At 50.4% G+C, this 23,127-nt stretch overlaps 2 protein-coding genes across 2 annotated transcripts; one reads left to right on the top strand and one right to left on the bottom strand.

Annotated features, from left to right (window-relative positions):
• Positions 1–1,319: 1,319 nt before the first annotated feature.
• On the top strand, positions 1,320–12,049 carry LOC121273063 (putative nuclear pore complex-interacting protein family member B2; the record flags this gene model as incomplete). Its single annotated transcript, XM_041180015.1, has 4 exons — positions 1,320–1,341; positions 5,498–5,514; positions 5,908–5,929; positions 12,036–12,049. Coding segments are annotated over 4 exons (75 nt in total), but the record flags the coding sequence as incomplete, so codon positions are not given.
• Positions 12,050–21,605: 9,556 nt separating this feature from the next.
• On the bottom strand, positions 21,606–22,292 carry LOC121273083 (dual specificity protein phosphatase 14-like). The gene is made up of 2 exons (XM_041180044.1): positions 22,237–22,292; positions 21,606–22,161 (listed from the first exon to the last, which is right to left on the bottom strand). The coding sequence occupies exons 1-2, from the start codon at positions 22,290–22,292 to the stop codon at positions 21,606–21,608; spliced, it is 612 nt and encodes a 203-aa protein (XP_041035978.1).
• Positions 22,293–23,127: the final 835 nt, after the last annotated feature.

Raw genomic sequence — 23,127 nt, 5'->3', positions numbered from 1 at the left:
AATCCAGCTCCCTCATACTGTCATTCACTAACCCATCTCCCCCCAGTCCCCTTTGTTACTCATTGTATCTCTACTGATGTTAATCCAGTTACCTCTCACTATCACTCAATAAACCCTCTCCCCCAGTGCCCTGTATTACTGACTGTGTCTCTACTGATGTTAATCCAGCTCCCTCACACTGTCACTCAGTATCCCCTCTCCCCCCAGTTCCCTGAGTTACTGACAGTATCTGTACTGATGTTAATCCAGCTCCCTCACACCGTCACTCAGTAACCCCTCTCCCCCCAGCGCCCTGTGTTACTGACTGTATCTCTACTGATCTTTATCCAGCTCCATCACACTGTCACTCATTACCCCCTCTCACCCAGCACCCTGTGTTACTGACTGTATATCTACAGATGATAATCCTGCTCCCTCACACTGTCACTCAGTAACCACTCCCCCCAGTGCCCTGTTACTGACTGTATCTCTACTGATGTTAATCCTGCTCCCTCACTCTGACATTCAGTAACCCCTTGCCCCCAGCGCCCTGTGTGTCTGACTTTATCTCTACTGATGTAAATCTAGCTCCCTCACACTGTCACTCAGTAACCCCACTCCCCACTGCTCCCTGTGTTACTGAATGTATCTCTACTAACATTAATCCAGCTCCTTCACACTGTCTCTCAGTAACCCCTCTCCCCCAATGCCCTTTGTTACTGACAGTATCTCTACTGATGTTAATCCAGCTCCATCACCTTATCACTCAGTAACCCCTCTCTCTCCAGCGCCCTGTGTTACTGACTCTATCTCTACTGATGTTAATCCAGCTCCCTCACACTGTCACTCAGTAACTCCTCTCCCTCCAGCACCCTGTGTTACTGACTGTATCTCTACTGATGTTAATCCAGCTCCCTCACACAGTCACTCAGTAACCCCTCTCCCCCCAGTGCCCTGTGTTACTGAATGTATCTCTACTAACATTAATCCTTCTCCCTCACACTGTCACTCAGTAACCCCTCTCCCCCAGCGCCCTGTGTTACTGACTGTATCTCTACTGATGTTAATCCAGCTCCCTTACACTGTCACTCAGTAACTCCTCTCCCCCCAGCTCCCTGTGTTATTGAGTGTATCTCTACTGATGTTAATCCAGCTCCCTCACACTGTCACTCAGTAACTCCTCTACCCCCAGCTCCCGGTATTACTGACTGTATCTCTACTGATGATAATCCAGCTCCGTCACACTGTCACTCAATGTCCCCTCTCCCCCCAGCTGCCTATGTTACTGACTGTATCTCTACTGATGTTAATCCAGCTCCCTCACACTGTCACTCAATATCCCCTCTCCCCCCAGCTGCCTGTGTTACTGACTGTATCTCTACTGATGTTGCTCCATCTCCCTCAAACTGTCACTCAGTAACCCCTTCCACCCAGCTCCCTGTGTTACTGACTGTATCTCTACTGATGTTAATCCAGCTCCCTCACCTTATCACTCAGTGACCCCTCTCCCTCCAGCGCCTTGTGTTACTGACTGTATCTCTACTGATGTTAATCCAGCTCCCTCACACTGTCTCTCAGTAACCCCTCTCCCCCCAGCTCCCTGTGTTACTGACTGTATCTCTACTGATGTTAATCCATCTCCCTCAAACTGTCACTCAGTAACCGCTCTCCCCCAACGCCCTGTGTTACTGACTGTATATCTACTGAGGTTAATCCAGCTCCATCACCCTGTCACTCAGTAACTCCTCTCCCCCCAGCGCCCTGTGTTACTGACTGTATCTCTGCTGACGTTAATCCAGCTCCCTCACACTGTCACTCAGTAACCCCTCTCCCTTAGTGCCGTTTGTTACTGACTTTATCTCTACTGATGTTAATCCATCTCCCTCACACTGTCACTCAGTAACCCCTCTTCCCCCCGCGCCCTGTGTTACTGACTGTATCTCTACTGATGTTAATCCAGCTCCGTCGCACTGTCACTCAGTAACCCCTCTCCCTTACTGCCGTGTGTTACTGACTTTATCTCTACTGATGTTAATTCAGCTCAGACACACTGTAACTCAGAAACCCCTCTCCCCCCAGCACCCTGTGTTACTGCTTTTATCTCTACTGATATTAATCCAGTCCCTCACACTGTCACTCAGTAACACATCTCCCCCAGCGCCGCGATTTACTTACTGTATCTCTACTGAAGTAAATCCAGCGCCCAAACACTTTCACATAGTAACCTCTCTCCCTTAGTGCTGTGTGTTACTGACTGTATCCCTACTGATGTTAATCCAGCTTTTCACACTGTCACTCAGTAACCCCTCTCCCCCCAGCTCCCTGTGTTACTGACTGTATCTCTACTGATGTTAACCCAGCTCCCTCACACTGTCACTCAGTAACCCCTCTCCCCCCAGCTCCCTATGTTAATGACTGTATCTCTACTGATGTTAATCCAGCTCCCTCACACTGTCACTCAGTAACCCCTCTCCAACCAGCGCCCTGTGTTACTGACTGTATCTCTACTGATGTTAATCCAGCTCCCTCACACTGTCACTCAGTAACCCCTCTCCCCCCAGCGCCTTGTGTTACTGACTGTATATCTACTGATGTTATTCCAGCTCCCCCACACTGTCACTCAGTAACCCCTCTTCCCCTAGTGCCCTGTGTTACTGAATGTATCTCTACTAACATTAATCCTTCTCCCTCACACTGTCACTCAGTAACCCCTCTCCACCCAGCTCCCTGTGTTACTGACAGTATCTCTACTGAGGTTAATCCCGCTCCCTTACACTGTCACTCAGTAACCCCTCTCCCCCAGCTCCCTGTGTTACTGAATGTATCTCTACTGATGTTAATCCAGCTCCCTCACACTGTCACTCAGTAACCCCTCTCCCCCAGCTCCCTGTGTTATTGACTGTATCTCTACTGATGTTAATCCAGCTCCCTCACACTGTCACTCAGTGACCCCTCTTCCCCCCGCGCCCTGTGTTACTGACTTTATCTCTACTGATGTTAATTCAGCTCCGCAACACTGTAACTCAGAAACCCCTCTCCCCCCAGCACCCTTTGTTACTGCTTTTATCTCTACTGATATTAATCCAGTCCCTCACACTGTCACTCAGTAACAGCTCTCCCCCAGCGCCGCGATTTACTTACTGTATCTCTACTGAAGTAAATCCAGCGCCCAAACACTTTCACATAGTAACCCCTCTCCCTTAGTGCTGTGTGTTACTGACTGTATCCCTACTGATGTTAATCCAGCTTTTCACACTGTCACTCAGTAACCCCTCTCCCCCCAGCTCCCTGTGTTACTGACTGTATCTCTACTGATGTTAACCCAGCTCCCTCACACTGTCACTCACAATCCCATCTCCCCCCATCGCACTGTGTTACTGAATGTATCTCTACTGATATTAATCCACCTCCCTCACACTGTCACTCAGTTACCCCTCTCGCCCCAGCTCCCTGTGTTACTGACTGTATCTCTACTGATATTAATCCACCTCCCTCACACTGTCACTCAGTTACCCCTCTCCCCCCAGATCCGTGTTTTACTGACTGTATCTCTACTAACATTAATCCAGCTCCCTCACACTGTCACTCTGTAACCCCTCTCCCTCCAACGCCCTATGTTACTGACTTTATCTCTACTGATGTTAATCCAGCTCCCTCACACTGTCACTCAGTAACCCCTCTCCCCCATCTCCCTGAGTTACTGACTCTATCTTTACTGATGTTAATCCATCTCTCTCCCACCGTCAATCAGTAACCACTCTACCCCCAGAGGCCAGTGTTACTGACTGTATCTCTACTGATCTTAATCCAGCTCCATCACACTGTCACTCACTAACCCTTCTCACCCAGCGCCCTTTGTTACTGACTATATCTCTACTGATGTTAATCCTGCTCCCTCACACTTTCACTCCATAACCCCTCTCCCCCCAGGTCCCTGTGTTACTGACTGTATCTCTACTGATGTTAATCCAGCTCCCTCACACTGTCACTCAGTGACCCCTCTGCCCCCAACGCCATGTGTTACTGACAGTATCTTTACTGATGTTAATCCAGATCCGTCGCACTGTCACTCAGTAACCCCTCTCCCTTTAGCGCACTATGTTACTGACTGTATCTCTACTGATGTTAATCCAGCTCCCTCACACTGTCACTCAGTAACCCCTCTCCTTAGTGCCGTGTGTTACTGACTTTATCTCTACTGATATTAATTCAGCTCAGACACACTGTAACTCAGTAACCCCTCTCCCCCCAGCACCCTGTGTTGCTGCTTGTATCTCTACTGATATTAATCGAGTCCCTCACACTGTCACTCAGTAACACCTCACCCCCAGCGCCGCGATTTACTTACTGTATCTCTACTGAAGTAAATCAAGCGCCCAAACACTTTCACACAGTAACCCCTCTCCCTTAGTGCTGTGTGTTACTGACAGTATCTCTACTGATGTTAATCCATCTTTTCACACTGTCACTCAATAACCCATCTCCCCCCAGCGAACTGTGTTACTGAGTGTATCTCTAATGATGTTAATCCAGCTCCCTCACACTGTCACTCCGTATCCCCTCTACCCCCAGGTCCCTATGTTAATGACTGTATCTCTACTGATGTTAATTCAGCTCCGTCACACTGTAACTCAGTAACCCCTCTCCCCCAGCTCCCTGTGTTACTGACTCTATCTCTACTGATGTTAATCCAGCTCCCTCACACTGTCACTCAGTGACCCCTCTTCCCCCCGCGCCCTGTGTTACTGACTGTATCTCTTCTGATGTTAATCCAGCTCCCTCACACTGTCACTCAGTAACCCCTCTCCCTTAGTGCCGTGTGTTACTGACTTTATCTCTACTGATGTTAATTCAGCTCCGCAACACTGTAACTCAGAAACCCCTCTCCCCCCAGCACCCTGTGTTACTGCTTTTATCTCTACTGATATTAATCCAGTCCCTCACACTGTCACTCAGTAACACCTCTCCTCCAGCGCCGCGATTTACTTACTGTATCTCTACTGAAGTAAATCCAGCGCCCAAACACTTTCACACAGTAACCCCTCTCCCTTAGTGCTGTGTGTTACTGACTGTATCTCTACTGATGTTAATTCAGCTCCGCAACACTGTAACTCAGAAACCCCTCTCCCCCCAGCTCCCTGTGTTACTGACTGTATCTCTGCTGATGTTAATCCAGCTCCCTCACACTGTCACTCAGTAACCCTCTCTCCCCCCAGCACCCTGTGTTACTGACTGTATCTCTACTGATGTTAATTCAGCTCCGCAACACTGTAACTCAGTAACCCCTCTCCCCCCAGCACCCTGTGTTACTGCTTTTATCTCTACTGATATTAATCCAGTCCCTCACACTGTCACTCAGTAACACCTCTCCTCCAGCGCCGCGATTTACTTACTGTATCTCTACTGAAGTAAATCCAGCGCCCAAACACTTTCACATCGTAACCGCTCTCCCTTAGTGCTGTGTGTTACTGACTGTATCTCTACTGATGTTAATCCATCTTTTCACACTGTCACTCAGTAACCCCTCTCCCCCCCAGCTCCCTGTGTTACTGACTGTATCTCTACTGATGTTAACCCAGCTCCCTCACACTGTCACTCACAATCCCATCTCCCCCCATCGCACTGTGTTACTGACTGTATCTCTACTGATGTTAACCCAGCTCCCTCACACTGTCACTCACAATCCCATCTCCCCCCATCGCACTGTGTTACTGACTGTATCTCTACTGATGTTAATCCAACTCCCTCACACTGTCACTCAGTAACCCTTCTCGCCCCAGTGCCCTGTGTTTCTGACAGTATCTCTACTGATGTTAATCCAACTCCCTCACACTGTAACTCAGTAACCCCTCTCCCTCCAGCACCCTGTGTTACTGAATCTATCTCTACTGATGTTAATCCAGCTCCCTCACACTGTCACTCAATATCCCCTCTCCCCCCAGCTGCCTGTGTTACTGACTGTATCTCTACTGATGTTGCTCCATCTCCCTCGAACTGTCACTCAGTAACCCCTCTCCACCCAGCTCCCTGTGTTACTGACTGTATCTCTACTGATGTTAATCCAGCTCCCTCACCTTATCACTCAGTGACCCCTCTCCCTCCAGCACCCTGTGTTACTGACTGTATCTCTACTGATGTTAATCCAGCTCCCTCACACTGTCACTCAGTAACTCCTCTCCCTCCAGCTCCCTGTGTTACTGACTGTATCTCTACTGATGTTAATCTAGCTCCCTCAGACTGTCACTCAGTAACCACTCTCCCCCCAGAGCCCTGTGTTACTGACTGTACCTCTACTGATGTTAATCCAGCTCCCTCACACTGTCACTCAGTGACCCCTCTCACCCAGTGCCCTGTGTTACTGACTGTATCTCTACTGATCTTAATCCAGCTCCCTCACACTGTCACTCAGTGACCCCTCTGCCCCCAGCACCCTGTGTTACTGACTGTATCTCTACTGATGTTAATCCATCTCCCTCAAACTGTCACTCAGTAACCGCTCTCCCCCAACGCCCTGTGTTACTGACTGTATCTCTACTGAGGTTAATCCAGCTCCATCACACTGTCACTCAGTAACTCCTCTCCCCCCAGCGCCCTGTGTTACTGACTGTATCTCTACTGATTTTAATCCAGCTCCCTCACACTGTCACTCAGTAACCACTCTCCCTTAGTGCCGTTTGTTACTGACTTTATCTCTACTGATGTTAATCCATCTCCCTCACACTGTCACTCAGTAAACCCTCTCCTCCAGCGCCCTGTGTTACTGACTGTATCTCTACTGATGTTAATCCAGCTCCCTCACACTGTTACTCAGTAACCCCTCTCTCCCCTGCTCCCTCTGTTACTTACTATATCTCTACTGATGTTAATCCAACTCCCTCACACTGTCACTCAGTAACCCCTCTCCCTCCAGCGCCCTGTGTTACTGACAGTATCTCTACTGATGTTAACCCAGCTCGCTCACACTGTCACTCAGTAACTTCTCGCCCCGCAGCTCCCTGTGTTAATGACTGTATCTCTACTGATGTTAATCCAGCTCCCTCACACTGTCACTCAGTAACTCCTCTCCCCCCAGCGCCCTGTGTTACTGACTGTATCTCTACTGATGTTATTCCAGCTCCCCCACACTGTCACTAAGTAACCCCTCTCCCCCCAGCGCCCTGTGTTACTCAATGTATCTCTACTAACATTAATCCTTCTCCCTCACACTGTCACTCAGTAACCCCTCTCCCCCAGCGCCCTGTGTTACTGACTGTTTCTCTACTGATGTTAATCCAACTCCCTCACACTGTCACTCAGTAACTCCTCTCCCCCCAGAACCCTGTGTTACTGACTGTATCTCTACTGATGTTAAGCCAGCTCCCTCACACTGTCACTCAGTAACCCCTCTCCCCCCAGCTCCCTGTGTTACTGACTGTATCTCTACTGATGTTAATCCAGCTGCCTCACACTGTCACTCAGTAACCGTTCTCACCCAGCACACTGTGTTACTGACTATATCTCTACTGATGTTAATCCTGCTCCCTCACACTGTCACTCCGTATCCCCTCTCCCCCAGGTCCCTGTGTTACTGACTGTATCTCTACTGATGTTAATCCAGCTCCCTCACACTGTCACTCAGTAACACCTCTCCCCCCAGCACCCTGTGTTACTGACTGTACCTCTACTGATGTTAATCCAGCTCCCTCACAATGTCACTCAGTAACCCCTCTCCCCCCAGCTCCCTGTGTTACTGACTGTATCTCTACTGATGTTAATCCAGCTCCCTCACACTGTCACTCAGTGACCCCTCTTCCCCCCGCGCCCTGTGTTACTGACTGTATCTCTACTGATGTTAATCCAGCTCCCTCACACTGTCACTCAGTAACCCCTCTCCCTTAGTGCCGTGTGTTACTGACTTTATCTCTGCTGATATTAATTCAGCTCAGACACACTGTAACTCAGTAACCCCTCTCCCCCCAGCACCCTGTGTTGCTGCTTGTATCTCTACTGATATTAATCGAGTCCCTCACACTGTCACTCAGTAACACCTCACCCCCAGCGCCGCGATTTACTTACTGTATCTCTACTGAAGTAAATCAAGCGCCCAAACACTTTCACACAGTAACCCCTCTCCCTTAGTGCTGTGTGTTACTGACTGTATCTCTACTGATGTTAATCCATCTTTTCACACTGTCACTCAATAACCCATCTCCCCCCAGCGCACTGTGTTACTGAGTGTATCTCTAATGATGTTAATCCAGCTCCCTCACACTGTCACTCCTTATCCCCTCTACCCCCAGGTCCCTGTGTTACTGACTGTATCTCTACTGATGTTAATCCAACTCCCTCACACTGTCACTCAGTAACCCCTCTCCCTTAGTGCCGTGTGTTACTGACTTTATCTCTGCTGATATTAATTCAGCTCAGACACACTGTAACTCAGTAACCCCTCTCCCCCCAGCACCCTGTGTTGCTGCTTGTATCTCTACTGATATTAATCGAGTCCCTCACACTGTCACTCAGTAACACCTCACCCCCAGCGCCGCGATTTACTTACTGTATCTCTACTGAAGTAAATCAAGCGCCCAAACACTTTCACACAGTAACCCCTCTCCCTTAGTGCTGTGTGTTACTGACTGTATCTCTACTGATGTTAATCCATCTTTTCACACTGTCACTCAATAACCCATCTCCCCCCAGCGCACTGTGTTACTGAGTGTATCTCTAATGATGTTAATCCAGCTCCCTCACACTGTCACTCCTTATCCCCTCTACCCCCAGGTCCCTGTGTTACTGACTGTATCTCTACTGATGTTAATCCAACTCCCTCACACTGTCACTCAGTAACCCCTCTCCCCCAGTGCCCTGTGTTACTGACTGTATCTCTTTTGATGTTAATCCAGCTCCCTCACACTGTCACTCAGTTACCCCTCTCCCCCCAGCTCCCTGTGTTACTGACTGTATCTCTACTGATATTAATCCACATCCCTCACACTGTCACTCAGTTACCCCTCTCCCCCCAGCGCCCTGTGTTACTGACTGTATCTCTACTGATGTTAATCCAGCTCCCTCACACTGTCACTCAGAAACCCCGCTCCCCCCTGCTCCCAGTGTTACTGACTGTATCTCTACTGATGTTAATCCAGCTACCTCACACTGTCACTCAGTAACCCCTCTCCCCCAAGATCCCTGTGTTACTGACTGTGTCTCTACTGATGTTAATCCAGCTACCTCACACTGTCACTCAGTATCCCCTCTCCCCGAGTGCTGTGTGTTACTGACTGTGTCTCTACTGATGTTAATCCAGCTCCCTCACACTGTCACTCAGTAACCCCTCTCCCCCCAGCACCCTGTGTTATTGACTGTATTTCTCTTGATGTTAATCCAGCTCCATCACACTCTTACTTACTGAACCGTCTCCCCCAGCGCCCTGTGTTAGTGACTGTATCTCTATTGATGTTAATCCAGCTCCCTCACACTGTCACTCAGAAACCCCTCTCCCCCCTGCTCTCAGTGTTACTGACTGTATCTCTACTGATGTTAATCCAGCTCCCTCGCACTGTCAATCAGTAACCCCTCTGCCCCCAGCTCCCTGTGTTACTGACTGTATTTCTACTGATGTTAATCCAGCTCCCTCACACTGTCACTCAGTAACCCTCTCTCCCCCAGTGCCCAATGTTATTGACTGTATCTCTACTGATGTAAATCCAGCTCCCTCACCTTATCACTCAGTGACTCCTCTCCCCCGAGTGCCGCGTGTTACTGACTGTATCTCTCCTGATGTTAATCCAGCTCCCTCACACTGTCACTCAGTTACCCCTCTCCCCCCAGCACCCTGTGTTATTTACTGTATTTCTCTTGATGTTAATCCAGCTCCATCACACTGTCACTCAGAAACCCCACTCCCCCCAGCGCCCTGTGTTACTGACTGTATCTCTACTGATGTTAATCCAGCTCCCTCACACTGTCACTTAGTAACCCCTCTCCCCCCAGCTCCCTGTGTTACTGACTGTATCTCTACTGTTGCTAATCCAGGTCCATCACACTGTCTCTCAGACACCTCTCCCCCCTCAGTGGCCAATGTTATTGACTGTATCTCTACTGATATTAATCCACATCCCTCACACTGTCACTCAGTTACCCCTCACCCTCCAGCACCCTGTGTTACTGACTGTATCTCTACTGATATTAATCCACATCCCTCGCACTGTCACTCAGTTACCCCTCTCCCCCCAGATCCGCGTGTTTCTGACTGTATCTCTACTGATGTTAATCCAGCTTCCTCACACCGTCACTTCGTAACCCCTCTCCCCCCAGCTCCCTGTGTTACTGACTGTATCTCTACTGATGTTAATCCAGCTTCCTCACACTGTCACTCAGTAACCCCTCTCCCCCCAGCGCCCTGTGTTACTGACTGTACCTCTACTGATGTTAATCCAGGTCCCTCACAATGTCACTCAGTAACCCCTCTCCCCCAAGATCCCTCTGTTACTGACTGTGTCTCTACTGATATTAATCCAGCTCCCTCACACTGTCACTCAGTAACCCCTCTCCCCCCAGCACCCTGTGTTATTGACTGTATTTCTCTTGATGTTAATCCAGCTCCATCACACTCTTACTTACTGAACTGTCTCCCCCAGCGCCCTGTGTTAGTGACTGTATCTCTATTGATGTTAATCCAGCTCCCTCACACTGAAACTCAGAAACCCCTCTCCCCCCTGCTCTCAGTGCTCCTGACTGTATCTCTACTGATGTTAATCCAGCTCCCTCACACTGTCACTCAGTAACCCCTCTCCCCCCAGCTCCCTGTGTTACTGTCTGTATCTCTACTGATGCTAATCCAAGTCCATCACACTGTCACTCAGTAACCTCTCTCCCCCAGTGCCCAATGTCATTGACTGTATCTCTACTGATGTAAATCCAGCTCCCTCACCTTATCACTCAGTGACTCCTCTCCCCCGAGTGCCGCGTGTTACTGACTGTATCTCTACTGAAGTTAATCCAGCTCCCTCACACTGTCACTCAGTTACCCCTCTCCCTCCAGCTCCCTGTGTTACTGATTGTATCGCTACTGATATTAATCCACCTCCCTCACACTGTCACTCAGTTACCCCTCTCCCCCCAGATCCGTGTGTTACTGACTGTAGCTCTACTTATGTTAATCCAGCTTCCTCACACCGTCAAATAGTAACCCCTTTCCCCCCAGCTCCCTGTGTTACTGACTGTATCTCTACTGATGTTAATCCAGCTCTCCCTCACTGTCACTCAGTAACCCCTCTCCCTCCAGCGCCCTATGTTACTGACTGTATCTCTACTGATGTTAATCCAGCTCCCTCACACTGTCACACAGTAACCCCTCTTCCCCCAGTGCCCAATGTTATTGACTGTATCTCTACTGATGTAAATCCAGCTCCCTCACCTTATCACTCAATGACTCCTCTCCCCCGAGTGCCGCATGTTACTGACTGTATCTCTACTGATATTAATCCACATCCCTCACACTGTCATTCAGTTACCCCTCTCCCCCCAGCACCCTGTGTTACTGACTGTATCTCTACTGATATTAATCCACATCCCTCACACTGTCACTCAGTTACCCCTCTCCCCCCAGATCCGTGTGTTTCTGACTGTATCTCTATTTATGTTAATCCAGCATCCTCACACCGTCACTTAGTAACCCCTCTCCCCCCAGCTCCCTGTGTTACTGACTGTATCTCTACTGATGTTAATCCAGCTCCCTCACACTGTCACTCAGTAACCCCTCTCCTCCCAGCGCCCTGTGTTACTGACTGTGTCTCTACTGATGTTAATCCAACTCCCTCACACTGTCACTCAGTATACCCTCTCCCCCAAGATCCCTCTGTTACTGACTGTGTCTCTACTGATGTTAATCCAGCTCCCTCACACTGTCACTCAGTAATCCCTCTCCCCCCAGCACCCTGTGTTATTGACTGTATTTCTCTTGATGTTAATCCAGCTCCCTCACACTGTCACTCAGTATCTCCTCTACCCAAGTGCTGTGTGTTACTGACTTTATCTCTACTGATGTTAATCCACTCCCTCACACTGTCACTCAGTAACCCCTCTCCCCCCAGCGCCCTGTGTTACTGCCTGTATCTCTACTGATGATAATCCAGCTCCCTTACACTGTCACTCAGTAACCCCTCTCCCCCCATATCCCTGTGTTACTGACTGTACCTCTACTGATGTTAATCCAGCTCCCTCACACTGTCACTCAGTAAACCATCACCCCCAGTGCCCTGTGTTACTGACTGTATCTCTACTGATGTTAATCCAGCTCCCTCACACTGTCACTCAGTAAACCATCACCCCCAGTGCCCTGTGTTACTAACTGTATCTCTACTGATGTTAATCCAGCTCCATCACACTGTCACTGAGTAAACTCTCTCCCCCCAACGCGCTGTGTTTCTGACTGTATCTCTACTGATGTTCATCCAGCTCCCTCACACTTTCACTTAGTAACCCCTCAATCCCCCACACCTTGTGTTACTGGCTGTATCTTTACTGATGTTAATCGAGCTCTCTCACACTGTCACTCAGTAACCCCTCACCCCCCAGCACCCTGTGTTACTGTCTGTATCTCTACTGATGCTCATCCAGGTCCATCACACTGTCACTCAGTAACCTCTCTCCCCCAGTGCCCAATGTTATTGACTGTATCTCTACTGATGTAAATCCAGCTCCCTCACCTTATCACTCAGTGACTCCTCTCCCCCGAGTGCCGCGTGTTACTGACTGTATCTCTCCTGATATTAATCCACCTCCCTCACACTGTCACTCAGTTTCCCCTCTCCCCCCAGCTCCCTGTGTTACTGACTGTATCTCTACTGATATTAATCCACCTCCCTCACACTGTCACTCAGTTACCCCTCTCCCCCCAGATCCGTGTGTTACTGACGGTATCTCTACTAACATTAATCCAGCTCCCTCACACTGTCACTCAGTAACCCCTCTCCCTCCAGCGCCCTGTGTTACTGACTGTATCTGTACTGATGTTAATCCAGCTCTCCCTCACCGTCACTCAGTAACCCCTCTCCCCAAACGCCCTGTGTTACTGACTGTATCTCTACTGATTTTAATCCAGCTCCCTCATACTTTCACTCACTAACCCATCTCTCCCCAGCTCCCTGTGTTACTGAAGGTATCTCTACTGATGTTAATCTAGCTCCCTCACTCAGTAACACTTCTCCCCGAGTGCCCTTTGTTTATCACTGTACCCCTACTGATGTTAATCCAGTACCCTCACACTGTCACTCAATAAACCCTCTCACCCAGCCCCCTGTGTTACTGACTGTATCTGTACTGATGTTAATCCAGCTCCCTCACACTGTCACTCAGTATCTCCTCTCCCCCCAGTTCCCTGAGTTACTGACAGTATCTGTACTGATTTTAATCCAGCTCCCTCACACTGTCACTCAGTAACCCCTCTCCCCCCAGCTCCCTGTGTTACTGACTGTATCTCTACTGATGTTAATCCTGCTCCCTCACTCTGTCACTCAGTAACCCCTCTCCCCCAGCTCCCTCTGTTACTGACTGTATCTCTACTGATGTTAATCCAGCTCCCTCACACTGTCACTCAGTAACCCTTCTCCCTTTAGCGCACTTTTTTACTGAAAGTATCTCTACTGATGTTAATCCAGCTCCCTCACACTGTCACTCAGTAACCACTCTCCCTTAGTGCCCAGTGTTACTGACTGTATCTCTACTGATGTTAATCCAGCTCCCTCACACTGTCACTCAGTAACCCCTCTCCCCCCAGCTCCCTGTGTTACTGACTGTATCTCAACTGATGTTAACCCAGCTCCCTCACACTGTCACTCAGTAACCCCTCTCCCCCCAGCTCCCTGTGTTACTGACTGTATCTCTACTGATGTTATTCCAGCTCCCTCACTCAGTAACCCCTCTACCCCCAGCAACCTGTGTTACTGACTGTATCTCTACTGATGATAATCCTGCTCCCTCACACTGTCTCTCAGTAACCCCTCTCTCCCCAGCTCCCTGTGTTACTGACTGTATCTCTACTGATGTTATTCCAGCTCCCTCACTCAGTAACCCCTCTACCCCCAGCTCCCTGTGTTACTGACTGTATCTCTACTGATGATAATCCTGCTCCCTCACACTGTCCCTCAGTAACCCCTCTGCCCCCAGCGCCCCGTGTGTCTGACTATATCTCTACTGATGTTAATCTAACTCCCTAACACTGTCACTCAGTAACCCCTCTCCCCCCTGCTCCCTGTGTTACTGACTGTATCTCTACTGATGTTAATCCAGCTCCCTCACACTGTCACTCAGAAACCACTCTCCACCTAACTCCCTCTGTTACTCACTGTATCTCTTCTGATGTTAATCCTGCTCCCTCACACTGTCACTCAGTAACCCCTCTCCCCCCAGCGTCCTGTGTTACTGACTGTATCTCTACTGATGTTAATCCAGCTTCCTCACACTGTCACTCAATGGACCTTGTCCCCCCAGCGCCCTGTGCTACTGACTGTTTCTCTGCTGCTGTTAATCCAGCTTCCTCACACTGTAACTCAGTAACCCCTCTCCCCCCAGCGCCCTGTGTTACTGACTGTATCTCTACTGATGTTAATCCAGCTCCCTCACACTGTCACTCAGTAACCCCTCTCCCCCCAGCTCCCTGTGTTATTGACTGTATCTCTAGTGATGTTAATCCAGCTCCCTCACACTGTCACTCGGTAACCCTCTCTCTCCCCAGTGCCCTGTGTTACTGACTGTATCTCTACTGATGTTAACCCATCTCCCTCACACTGTTACTCAGTAACTTCTCGCACTGCAGCTCTCTGTGTTACTGACTGTATCTCTACTGATGTTAATCCAGCTCCCTCACACTGTCACTCAGTAACACCTCTCCCCCCAGCTCCCTGTGTTACTGACTGTATCTCTACTGATGTTAATCCAGCTCCCTCACACTGTCACTCAGTAAACCATCACCCCCAGTGCTCTGTGTTACTGACTTTATCTCTACTGATGCTAATCCAGGTCCATCACACTGTCACTCAGTAACCTCTCTCCCCCAGTGCCCAATGTTATTGACTGTATCTCTACTGATGTAAATCCAGCTCCCTCACCTTATCACTCAGTGACTCCTCTCCCCCGACTGACGAGTGTTACTGACTGTATCTCTACTGATATTAATCCTCCTCCCTCACACTGTCACTCAGTTACCCCTCTCCCCCCAGATCCGTGTGTTACTGACTGTATCTCTACTTATGTTAATCCAGCTTCCTCACACCGTCACTTAGTAACCCCTCTCCCCCAGCTCCCTGTGTTACTGACTGTATCTCTACTGATGTTAATCCAGCTCTCCCTCACTTTCACTCAGTAACCCCTCTCCCTCCAGCGCCCTATGTTACTGACTGTATCTCTACTGATGTTAATCCAGCTCCCCCACACTGTCACTCAGTAACCCCTCTTCCCCTAGCGCTCTGTGTTACTGACTGTATCTCTACTGATGTTAATCCAGCTCCATCACACTGTCACTCAGTAACCCCTCTTCCCCCAGCGCCCTGTGTTACTGACAGTATCTCTACTGATGTTAATCCAGCTCCCTCACACTGTCACTCTGTAACCCCTCTCCCCCCAGCTCCCTGTGTTACTGACTGTATCTTTACTGATGTTAATCCAGCTCCGTCGCACTGTCTCTCAGTAACCCCTCTCCCTTTAGCGCACTATGTTACTGACTGTATCTCTACTGATGTTAATCCAGCTCCCTCACACTGTCACTCAGTAACCCCTCTCCCTTAGTGCCGTGTGTTACTGACTTTCTCTCTACTGATATTAATTCAGCTCAAACACACTGTAACTCAGTAACCCCTCTCCCCCCAGCACCCTGTGTTACTGCTTGTATCTCTACTGATATTAATCCAGTCCCTCACACTGTCACTCAGTAACACCTCTCCCCCAGCGCCTCGATTTACTTATTGTATCTCGACTGAAGTAAATCCAGCGCCCAAACACTTTCACACAGTAACCCCTCTCCCTTAGTGCTGTGTGTTACTGACTTATCTCTACTGATGTTAATCCAGCTTTTCACACTGTCACTCAATAACCCATCTCCCCCCAGTCCACTGTGTTACTGACTCTATCTCTAATGATGTTAATCCAGCTCCCTCACACTGTGAATCAGTAACCCCTCTCCCCCCAGCTCCCAGTGTTACTGACTGTGTCTCTACTGATGTTAATCCAGCTCCCTCACATGTCACTCAGTAACCCCTCTCCCCCAAGATCCCTCTGTTACTGACTGTGTCTCTACTAATGTTAATCCAGATCCCTCACACTGTCACTCAGTATCCCCTCTCCCCGAATGCTGTGTGTCACTGACTGTATCTCTACTGATGTTAATCCAACTCCCTCACACTGTTACTCAGTAACCCCTCTCCCCCCAGCGCCCTGTGTTACTGACTGTACCTCTACTGATGTTAATCATGCTCCCTCACACTGTCACTCAGTAACCCATCTCCCCCAAGATCCCTCTGTTACTGACTGTGTCTCTACTGATGTTAATCCAGCTCCCTCACACTGTCACTCAGTAACCCCTCTCCCCCCATCTCCCTGTGTTACTGTCTGTATCTCTACTGATGCTAATCCAGGTCCATCACACTGTCACTCAGTAACCTCTCTCCCCCAGTGCCCAATATTATTGACTGTATCTCTACTGATGTAAATCCAGCTCCCTCACCTTATCACTCAGTGACTCCTCTCCCCCGAGTGCCGCGTGTTACTGACTGTATCTCTCCTGATGTTAATCCAGCTCCCTCACACTGTCACTCAGTTACCCCTCTACCCCCAGCTCCCTGTGTTACTGACTGTATCTCTACTGATATTAATCCACCTCCCTCACACTGTCACTCAGTTAACCCTCTCCCCTCAGATCCGTGTGTTACTGACTGTATCTCTACTGATGTTAATCCAGCTCTCCCTCACTGTCACTCAGTAACCCCTCTCCCTCCAGCGCCCTGTGTTACTGACTGTATCTCTACTGATGTTAATCCAGCTCCATCACACTGTCACTCAGTAACCCCTCTTCCCCCAGCTCCCTGTGTTACTGACTGTTTCTCTCCTGATGTTAATCCAGCTCCCTCACACTGTCACTCAGTAACCCCTCTCCCCTGATTCCGTTTAACTGACTGTATCTCTACTGATGTTAATCTTGCTCCATCACACTGTCACTCAGTAACCCCTCTTCCCCCAGCTCCCTGTGTTACTGACCTTATCTCTACTGATGTTAATCCAACTCCCTCACACTGTCACTCAGTAACCCCTATCCCCCCAGCGCCCTGTGTTACTGCCTGTATCTCTACTGATGATAATCCAGCTCCCTTACACTGTCACTCACTAACCCCTCTCCTCCCATATCCCTGTGTTACTGACTGTATCTCTACTGATGTTAATCCAGCTCCCTCACACTGTCGCTCAGTAATCCCTCTCCCCCCAGCGCCCTTTGTTACTGACTGTATCTCTACTGATGTTAATCCAGCTCCCTCACACTGTCACTCAGTAACCCCTCAATACCTCACACCTTGTGTTACTGGCTGTATCTTTACTGATGTTAATCGAGCTCCCTCACACTGTCACTCAGTAACCCCTCTCTCCCCCAGTGCCCAATGTTATTGACTGTATCTCTACTGATGTAAAGCCAGCTCCCTCACCTTATCACTCAGTGACTCCTCTCCCCCGAGTGCCGCGTGTTACTGACTGTATCTCTACTGATGTTAATCCAGCTCCCTCACACTGTCACTCACTATCCCCTCTCCCCCCAGCTCCGTGTTACTGACTGTATCTCTACTGATATTAATCCACCTCCCTCACACTGTCACTCAGTTACCCCTCTCCCCCCAGATCCGTGTGTTACTGACTGTATCTCTACTGATATTAATCCACCTCCCTCACACTGTCACTCAGTTTCCCCTCTCCCCCCAGCTCCCTGTGTTACTGACTGTATCTCTACTGATATTAATCCACCTCCCTCACACTGTCACTCAGTTACCCCTCTCCCCCCAGATCCGTGTGTTACTGACTGTATCTCTACTTATGTTAATCCAGCTTCCTCACACCATCACTTAGTAACTCCTCTCCCCCCAGCACCCTGTTATTGACTGTATTTCTCTTGATGTTAATCTAGCTCCATCACACTCTTACTTACTGAACCGTCTCCCCCAGCGCCCTCTGTTAGTGACTGTATCTCTACTGATGTTAATCCAGCTCCCTCACTCTGTAACTCAGTAACCCCTCTCCCCCCAGCTCCCTGTGTTACTGACTGTATCTCTACTGATGTTAATCCAGCTTCCTCACACTGTCACTCACTAACCCCTCCCCCCCCAGCGCCCCGTTTTACTGACTGTATCTCTACTGATGTTAATCCAGCTCCCTCACACTGTCAATCATTAACCTCTCTCTCCCCAGCTGCCCTGTGTTACTGACTGTATCTCTACTGATGTTAATCCAGCTCCCTCACACTGTCATTCAGTACCCTCTCCCTCCCCAGCTCCCTTTGTCAGTCTGACGTTAATCCACTTGTCATTGTAACATGATTATCACAGATCGAATTCAGATTTGCTGCTCCCACGTGCTATTACTTCATCTCCCGCTCTCCGATCCTGAGCGTGTGATCCTGTGTCCGAATGCTGGCGTTTTGTGACACGGTGAATAACCGGGTGTGGAGAAGGTGCTTCGATGATGCTGGTGTTGACAGTGATCGCTGTAGGCCCTGGACTAGATAATCCTGGACCTCTGTCCATATTCCCGAATGAGAGAGAGAGAGCGAGATACTCCGGACATTGGCCAGATACTTGTCTTTCTCGTATATCTGTGATGGCTGAATGTTGAGTGTTAGGGAGCTATAAACACGTTTGTATACCTCGGGGAGGGGACTCAATGGGTTAATGTACCCAGGGGAGAGTATTCGATGGGTTAATGTACCCAGAAGAGAGAGGATCCAATGGGTTAATGTACCCAGGGGAGAAAGCATCCAATGGGTTAATGTACCCAGGGGAGAGATAGGATCCAATGGGTTAATGTACCCAGGGGAGAGAGCATCCAATGGTTTAATGTACCCAGGGGAGAGATAGGATCCAATGGGTTAATGTACCCAGGGGAGAGAGCATCCAATGGGTTAATGTTAATGCAGATGGGTTACTTTTGGCTTGGACACCAGCGAGATGGATTCAATGCCCCCACCTCCTTGATGCTCTTGAGAAGAGCGGGAAGAAACCCTTGCTGATCTGAAGCTTTAAGCCTTCTATCAACCCGAACAACCCTCGGCACAGCAACACACACTCTCTCTCTCTCTCTCTCTCTCCCCACCACCCCCCCACCCCAGCACAAGCTGCTTCCCCCACCCTTTTTCCCCAGGTTTGACATCTCTCAGGAAGGGGTACAGATTGACCCTCGCTCCGCCAATTCCACACACCACACAGGCACTGGCAGCTCAATGAGTGGGCATCTCAGATAGCAGCCAATGGTGACCCCAGCAAATCCCCAGATCTACAATCACCATCCTGAGAGCGAACATTCGCTGGGAACCAGGTTAGATCTGTCTTCACAGTGAGATTGAGATCTTCACTGGGATCCAGGTTAGATCTGTCTCCACAATGAGATCAGGATCTTCACTGGGATCCAGGTTAGATCTGACTCTTCAGTGAGATCAGGATCTTCACTGGGGTCCAGGTTAGATCTGTCTCCACAGTGAGATCAGGATCTTCACTGGAATCCAAGTTAGATCTGTCTTCACAGTCAGATTGAGATTTTCACTGGGATCCAGGTTAGGTCTGTCTTCACAGTGAGATTGAGATCTTCACTGGGATCCAGGTTAGATCTGTCTTCACAGTGAGATCAGGATCTTCACTGGGATCCAGGTTAGATCTGTCTCCACAGTGAGATTGAGATCTTCACTGGGATCCAGGTTAGATCTGTCTTCACGGCGAGATCAGGATCTTCACTGTGATCCAGGTTAGATCTGTCTCCACAGCGAGATCAGGATCTTCACTGGGATCCAGATTAGATCTGTCTTCACAGTGAGATTGAGATCTTCACTGGGATCCAGGTTAGATCTGTCTCCACAGAGAGATCAGGATCTTCACTGGGATCCAGGTTAGATCTGTCTCCACAGTGAGATTGAGATCTTCACTGGGATCCAGGTTAGATCAGTCTCCATAGAGAGATCAGGATCTTCACTGGGATCCAGGTTAGATCTGTCTCCACTGCGAGATCAGGATCTTCACTGGGATCCAGGTTAGATCTGTCTTCACAGCGAGATTGAGATCTTCACTGGGATCCAGGTCAGATCTGTCTTCAGAGCGAGATCAGGATCTTCACTGGGATCCAGGTTAGATCTGTCATCACAGTGAGACCAGGATCTTCACTGGGATCCAGGTTAGATCTGTCTCCTCAGTGAGATTGAGATCTTCACTGGGATCCAGGTTAGATCTGTCTTCACAGCGAGATCAGGATCTTCACTGGGATCCATGTTAGATCTGTCTTCACAGTGAGATCAGGATCTTCACTGGGATTCAGGTTAGATCTGTCTCCACAGTGAGATTGAGATCTTCACCGAGATCCAGGTCAGATCTGTCTTCAGAGCGAGATTGAGATCTTCACTGGGATCCAGGTTAGATCTGCTCCACAGCGAGATTGAGATCTTCACTGGGATCCAGGTTAGATCTGTCTTCTCAGCGAGATCAGGATCTTTACTGGGATCCAGGTTAGATCTGTCTCCACAGCGAGATCAGGATCTTCACTGGGATCCAGGTTAGATCTGTCTTCACAGCGAGATCAGGATCTTCACTGGGATCCAGGTTAGATCTGTCTCCAAAGCGAGATTGAGATCTTCACTGGGATCCAGGTTAGATCTGTCTCCACAGCGAGATCAAGATCTTCACTGGGATCCAGGTTAGATCTGTCTTCACAGCAAAATCAGGATCTTCACTGGGATCCAGCTTAGATCTGTCTCCACAGCGAGATCAGGATCTTCACTGAGATCCAGGTCAGATCTGCCTTCACAGCGAGATCAGGATCTTCACTGAGATCCAGGTCAGATCTGTCTCCACAGCGAGATCAGGATCTTCACTGAGATCCAGGTCAGATCTGTCTTCACAGCGAGATCAGGATCTTCACTGAGATCCAGGTCAGATCTGTCTCCACAGCGAGATCAGGATCTTCACTGAGATCCAGGTCAGATCTGTCTTCACAGCGAGATCAGGATCTTCACTGAGATCCAGGTCAGATCTGTCTTCACAGCGAGATCAGGATCTTCACTGGGATCCAGCTTAGATCCACGCCGCCATTAATGATCCTCACTGAGCCCAGTCTTGACCTCCAGGCAAAATTTAAGGAGACTCCGTCTCTCCGATCCCGCGGATCGGACCGAGGGACTGTAGCTCGGCTCTCGCACCCCCCCCCCCACCACCCCCCTCAAACCTCCCAATCTCACTTCGTTCCTCCATTCTTGGATGACAGGAGTTTTATTTATCCATTAATCCAGCGTTACTTTTTGTTTTTCGTCGTCTTCTCCCCCTCCCTCCCAACCACCCCCACCTCCCCCCTCCCCTCCCCCCCCCCCCACCCCCGAAAAATCATCAGGGCTGTGACTTCCTGGTCTCGGAGGCTCCTCATCGGAAGGTCCAGTAGGGCATCAAGCCCCGCGTCTCTTTCTCGTAGAGGTCGGGCACCATCCCCACGGGCGAGGGCACCATTCGGACGGTGTTCTTGCCGAAGAGCCGCTTCTCGTAGTCGATCAGCTGGCGCCAGAAGCCGTGGTTGGGCCTGACGACCGGCCGCCGGGACCGGACCCAGCTGTGGGCCTCCCGCAGGCTCTGCTTGTGGTGTTTCATCAGGTAGGCGATGCACAGCGTGGCGGAGCGGCTAACCCCGGCCACGCAGTGGACCAGCACCCGCCCGTTCTTGCGGGACACCTGCTGGACCTTGTCGGCGACCGTGTCGAAGTAGAGGGAGAGGGGGGCATGCGGCAGGTCAGGTAGAGGTACCTTGAGGTACTCCACATCTGGCCAGCGGGGGCTGCTGATCTCCAGGGTGGCGTTGACGATGCAGGTGATGCCCCGGGCGTAGACGGCGTGCCGGCTGGTGGCCGCTGCCCCCCCACTCAGGAAGAGGGCGGGGGTGAGCTGGGCGATGCCCCCCAGGCCAGCCATTCCCACGCCGGGTGGGAGCGGGGGTTGGTGGTGGTGGGGGGGTGCTGGAGGCGGGGGCGGGGGTGGTGGGGGTGGGGGTGGGGGTGGGGGAGGAGGAGGAGGAGGAGGCGGCGACCTCCGGTAGTAGCCGTTGCCGTGGTAGCTCATGGTGGGGGCGAGACGCGCCGGCGGTGATTCAAGTCTGGGCGGGAGCCTTCCGAGGGACTTCTCATTGAAACTGAGGAGAGAATGGAGGGAGGGAGAGAGGGATGGATAGATGGAGGGAGGGAGGGATGGATGGAAGGATAGATGGAGGGAGGGAGGGAGGGAGGGATGGATGGAGGGATGGATGGAGGGAGGGATGGAGGGAAGGATAGATGGAGGGACGGATAGATGGAGGGAGGGATGGAGGGAGGGATGGAGGGAGGGAGGGATGGATGGAGGGAGGGATGGATGGAGGGAGGGATGGATGGAGGGATGGAGGGAGGGATGGATGGAGGGAGGGATGGAGGGAGGGATGGAGGGAAGGATAGATGGAGGGAGGGATGGAGGGAGGGAGGGAGGGATGGAGGGAAGGATAGATGGAGGGAGGGATGGATGGAGGGAGGGATGGATGGAGGGAGGGATGGATGGAGGGAGGGATAGAGGGAGGGATGGATGGATGGAGGGAGGGATGGAGGGAAGGATAGATGGATGGAGGGAGGGATGGAGGGAAGGATAGATGGAGGGAGGGAGGGATGGAGGGAGGGATGGATGGAGGGAGAGAGGAAGGGATGGAGGGAGGGATAGAGGAAGGGATGGATGGATGGAGGGAGGGATGGATGGATGGAGAGAGGGATGGATGGAGGGATGGATGGATAGAGGGAGGAAGGGATGGATGGAGGGAGGGATGGATGGAGGGAGGGATGGATGGAGGGAGGGATGGATGGAGAGAGGGAGGAAGGGATGGATGGAGGGAGGGATGGATGGAGGGAGGGATGGATGGAGGGAGGGATGGATGGAG

The sequence above is a fragment of the Carcharodon carcharias genome, chromosome 38, assembly GCF_017639515.1.
Source record: "Carcharodon carcharias isolate sCarCar2 chromosome 38, sCarCar2.pri, whole genome shotgun sequence".
Classification (NCBI taxonomy): Eukaryota; Metazoa; Chordata; class Chondrichthyes; order Lamniformes; family Lamnidae; genus Carcharodon; species Carcharodon carcharias.
This window is presented reverse-complemented; position numbering and strand designations above follow the sequence as displayed.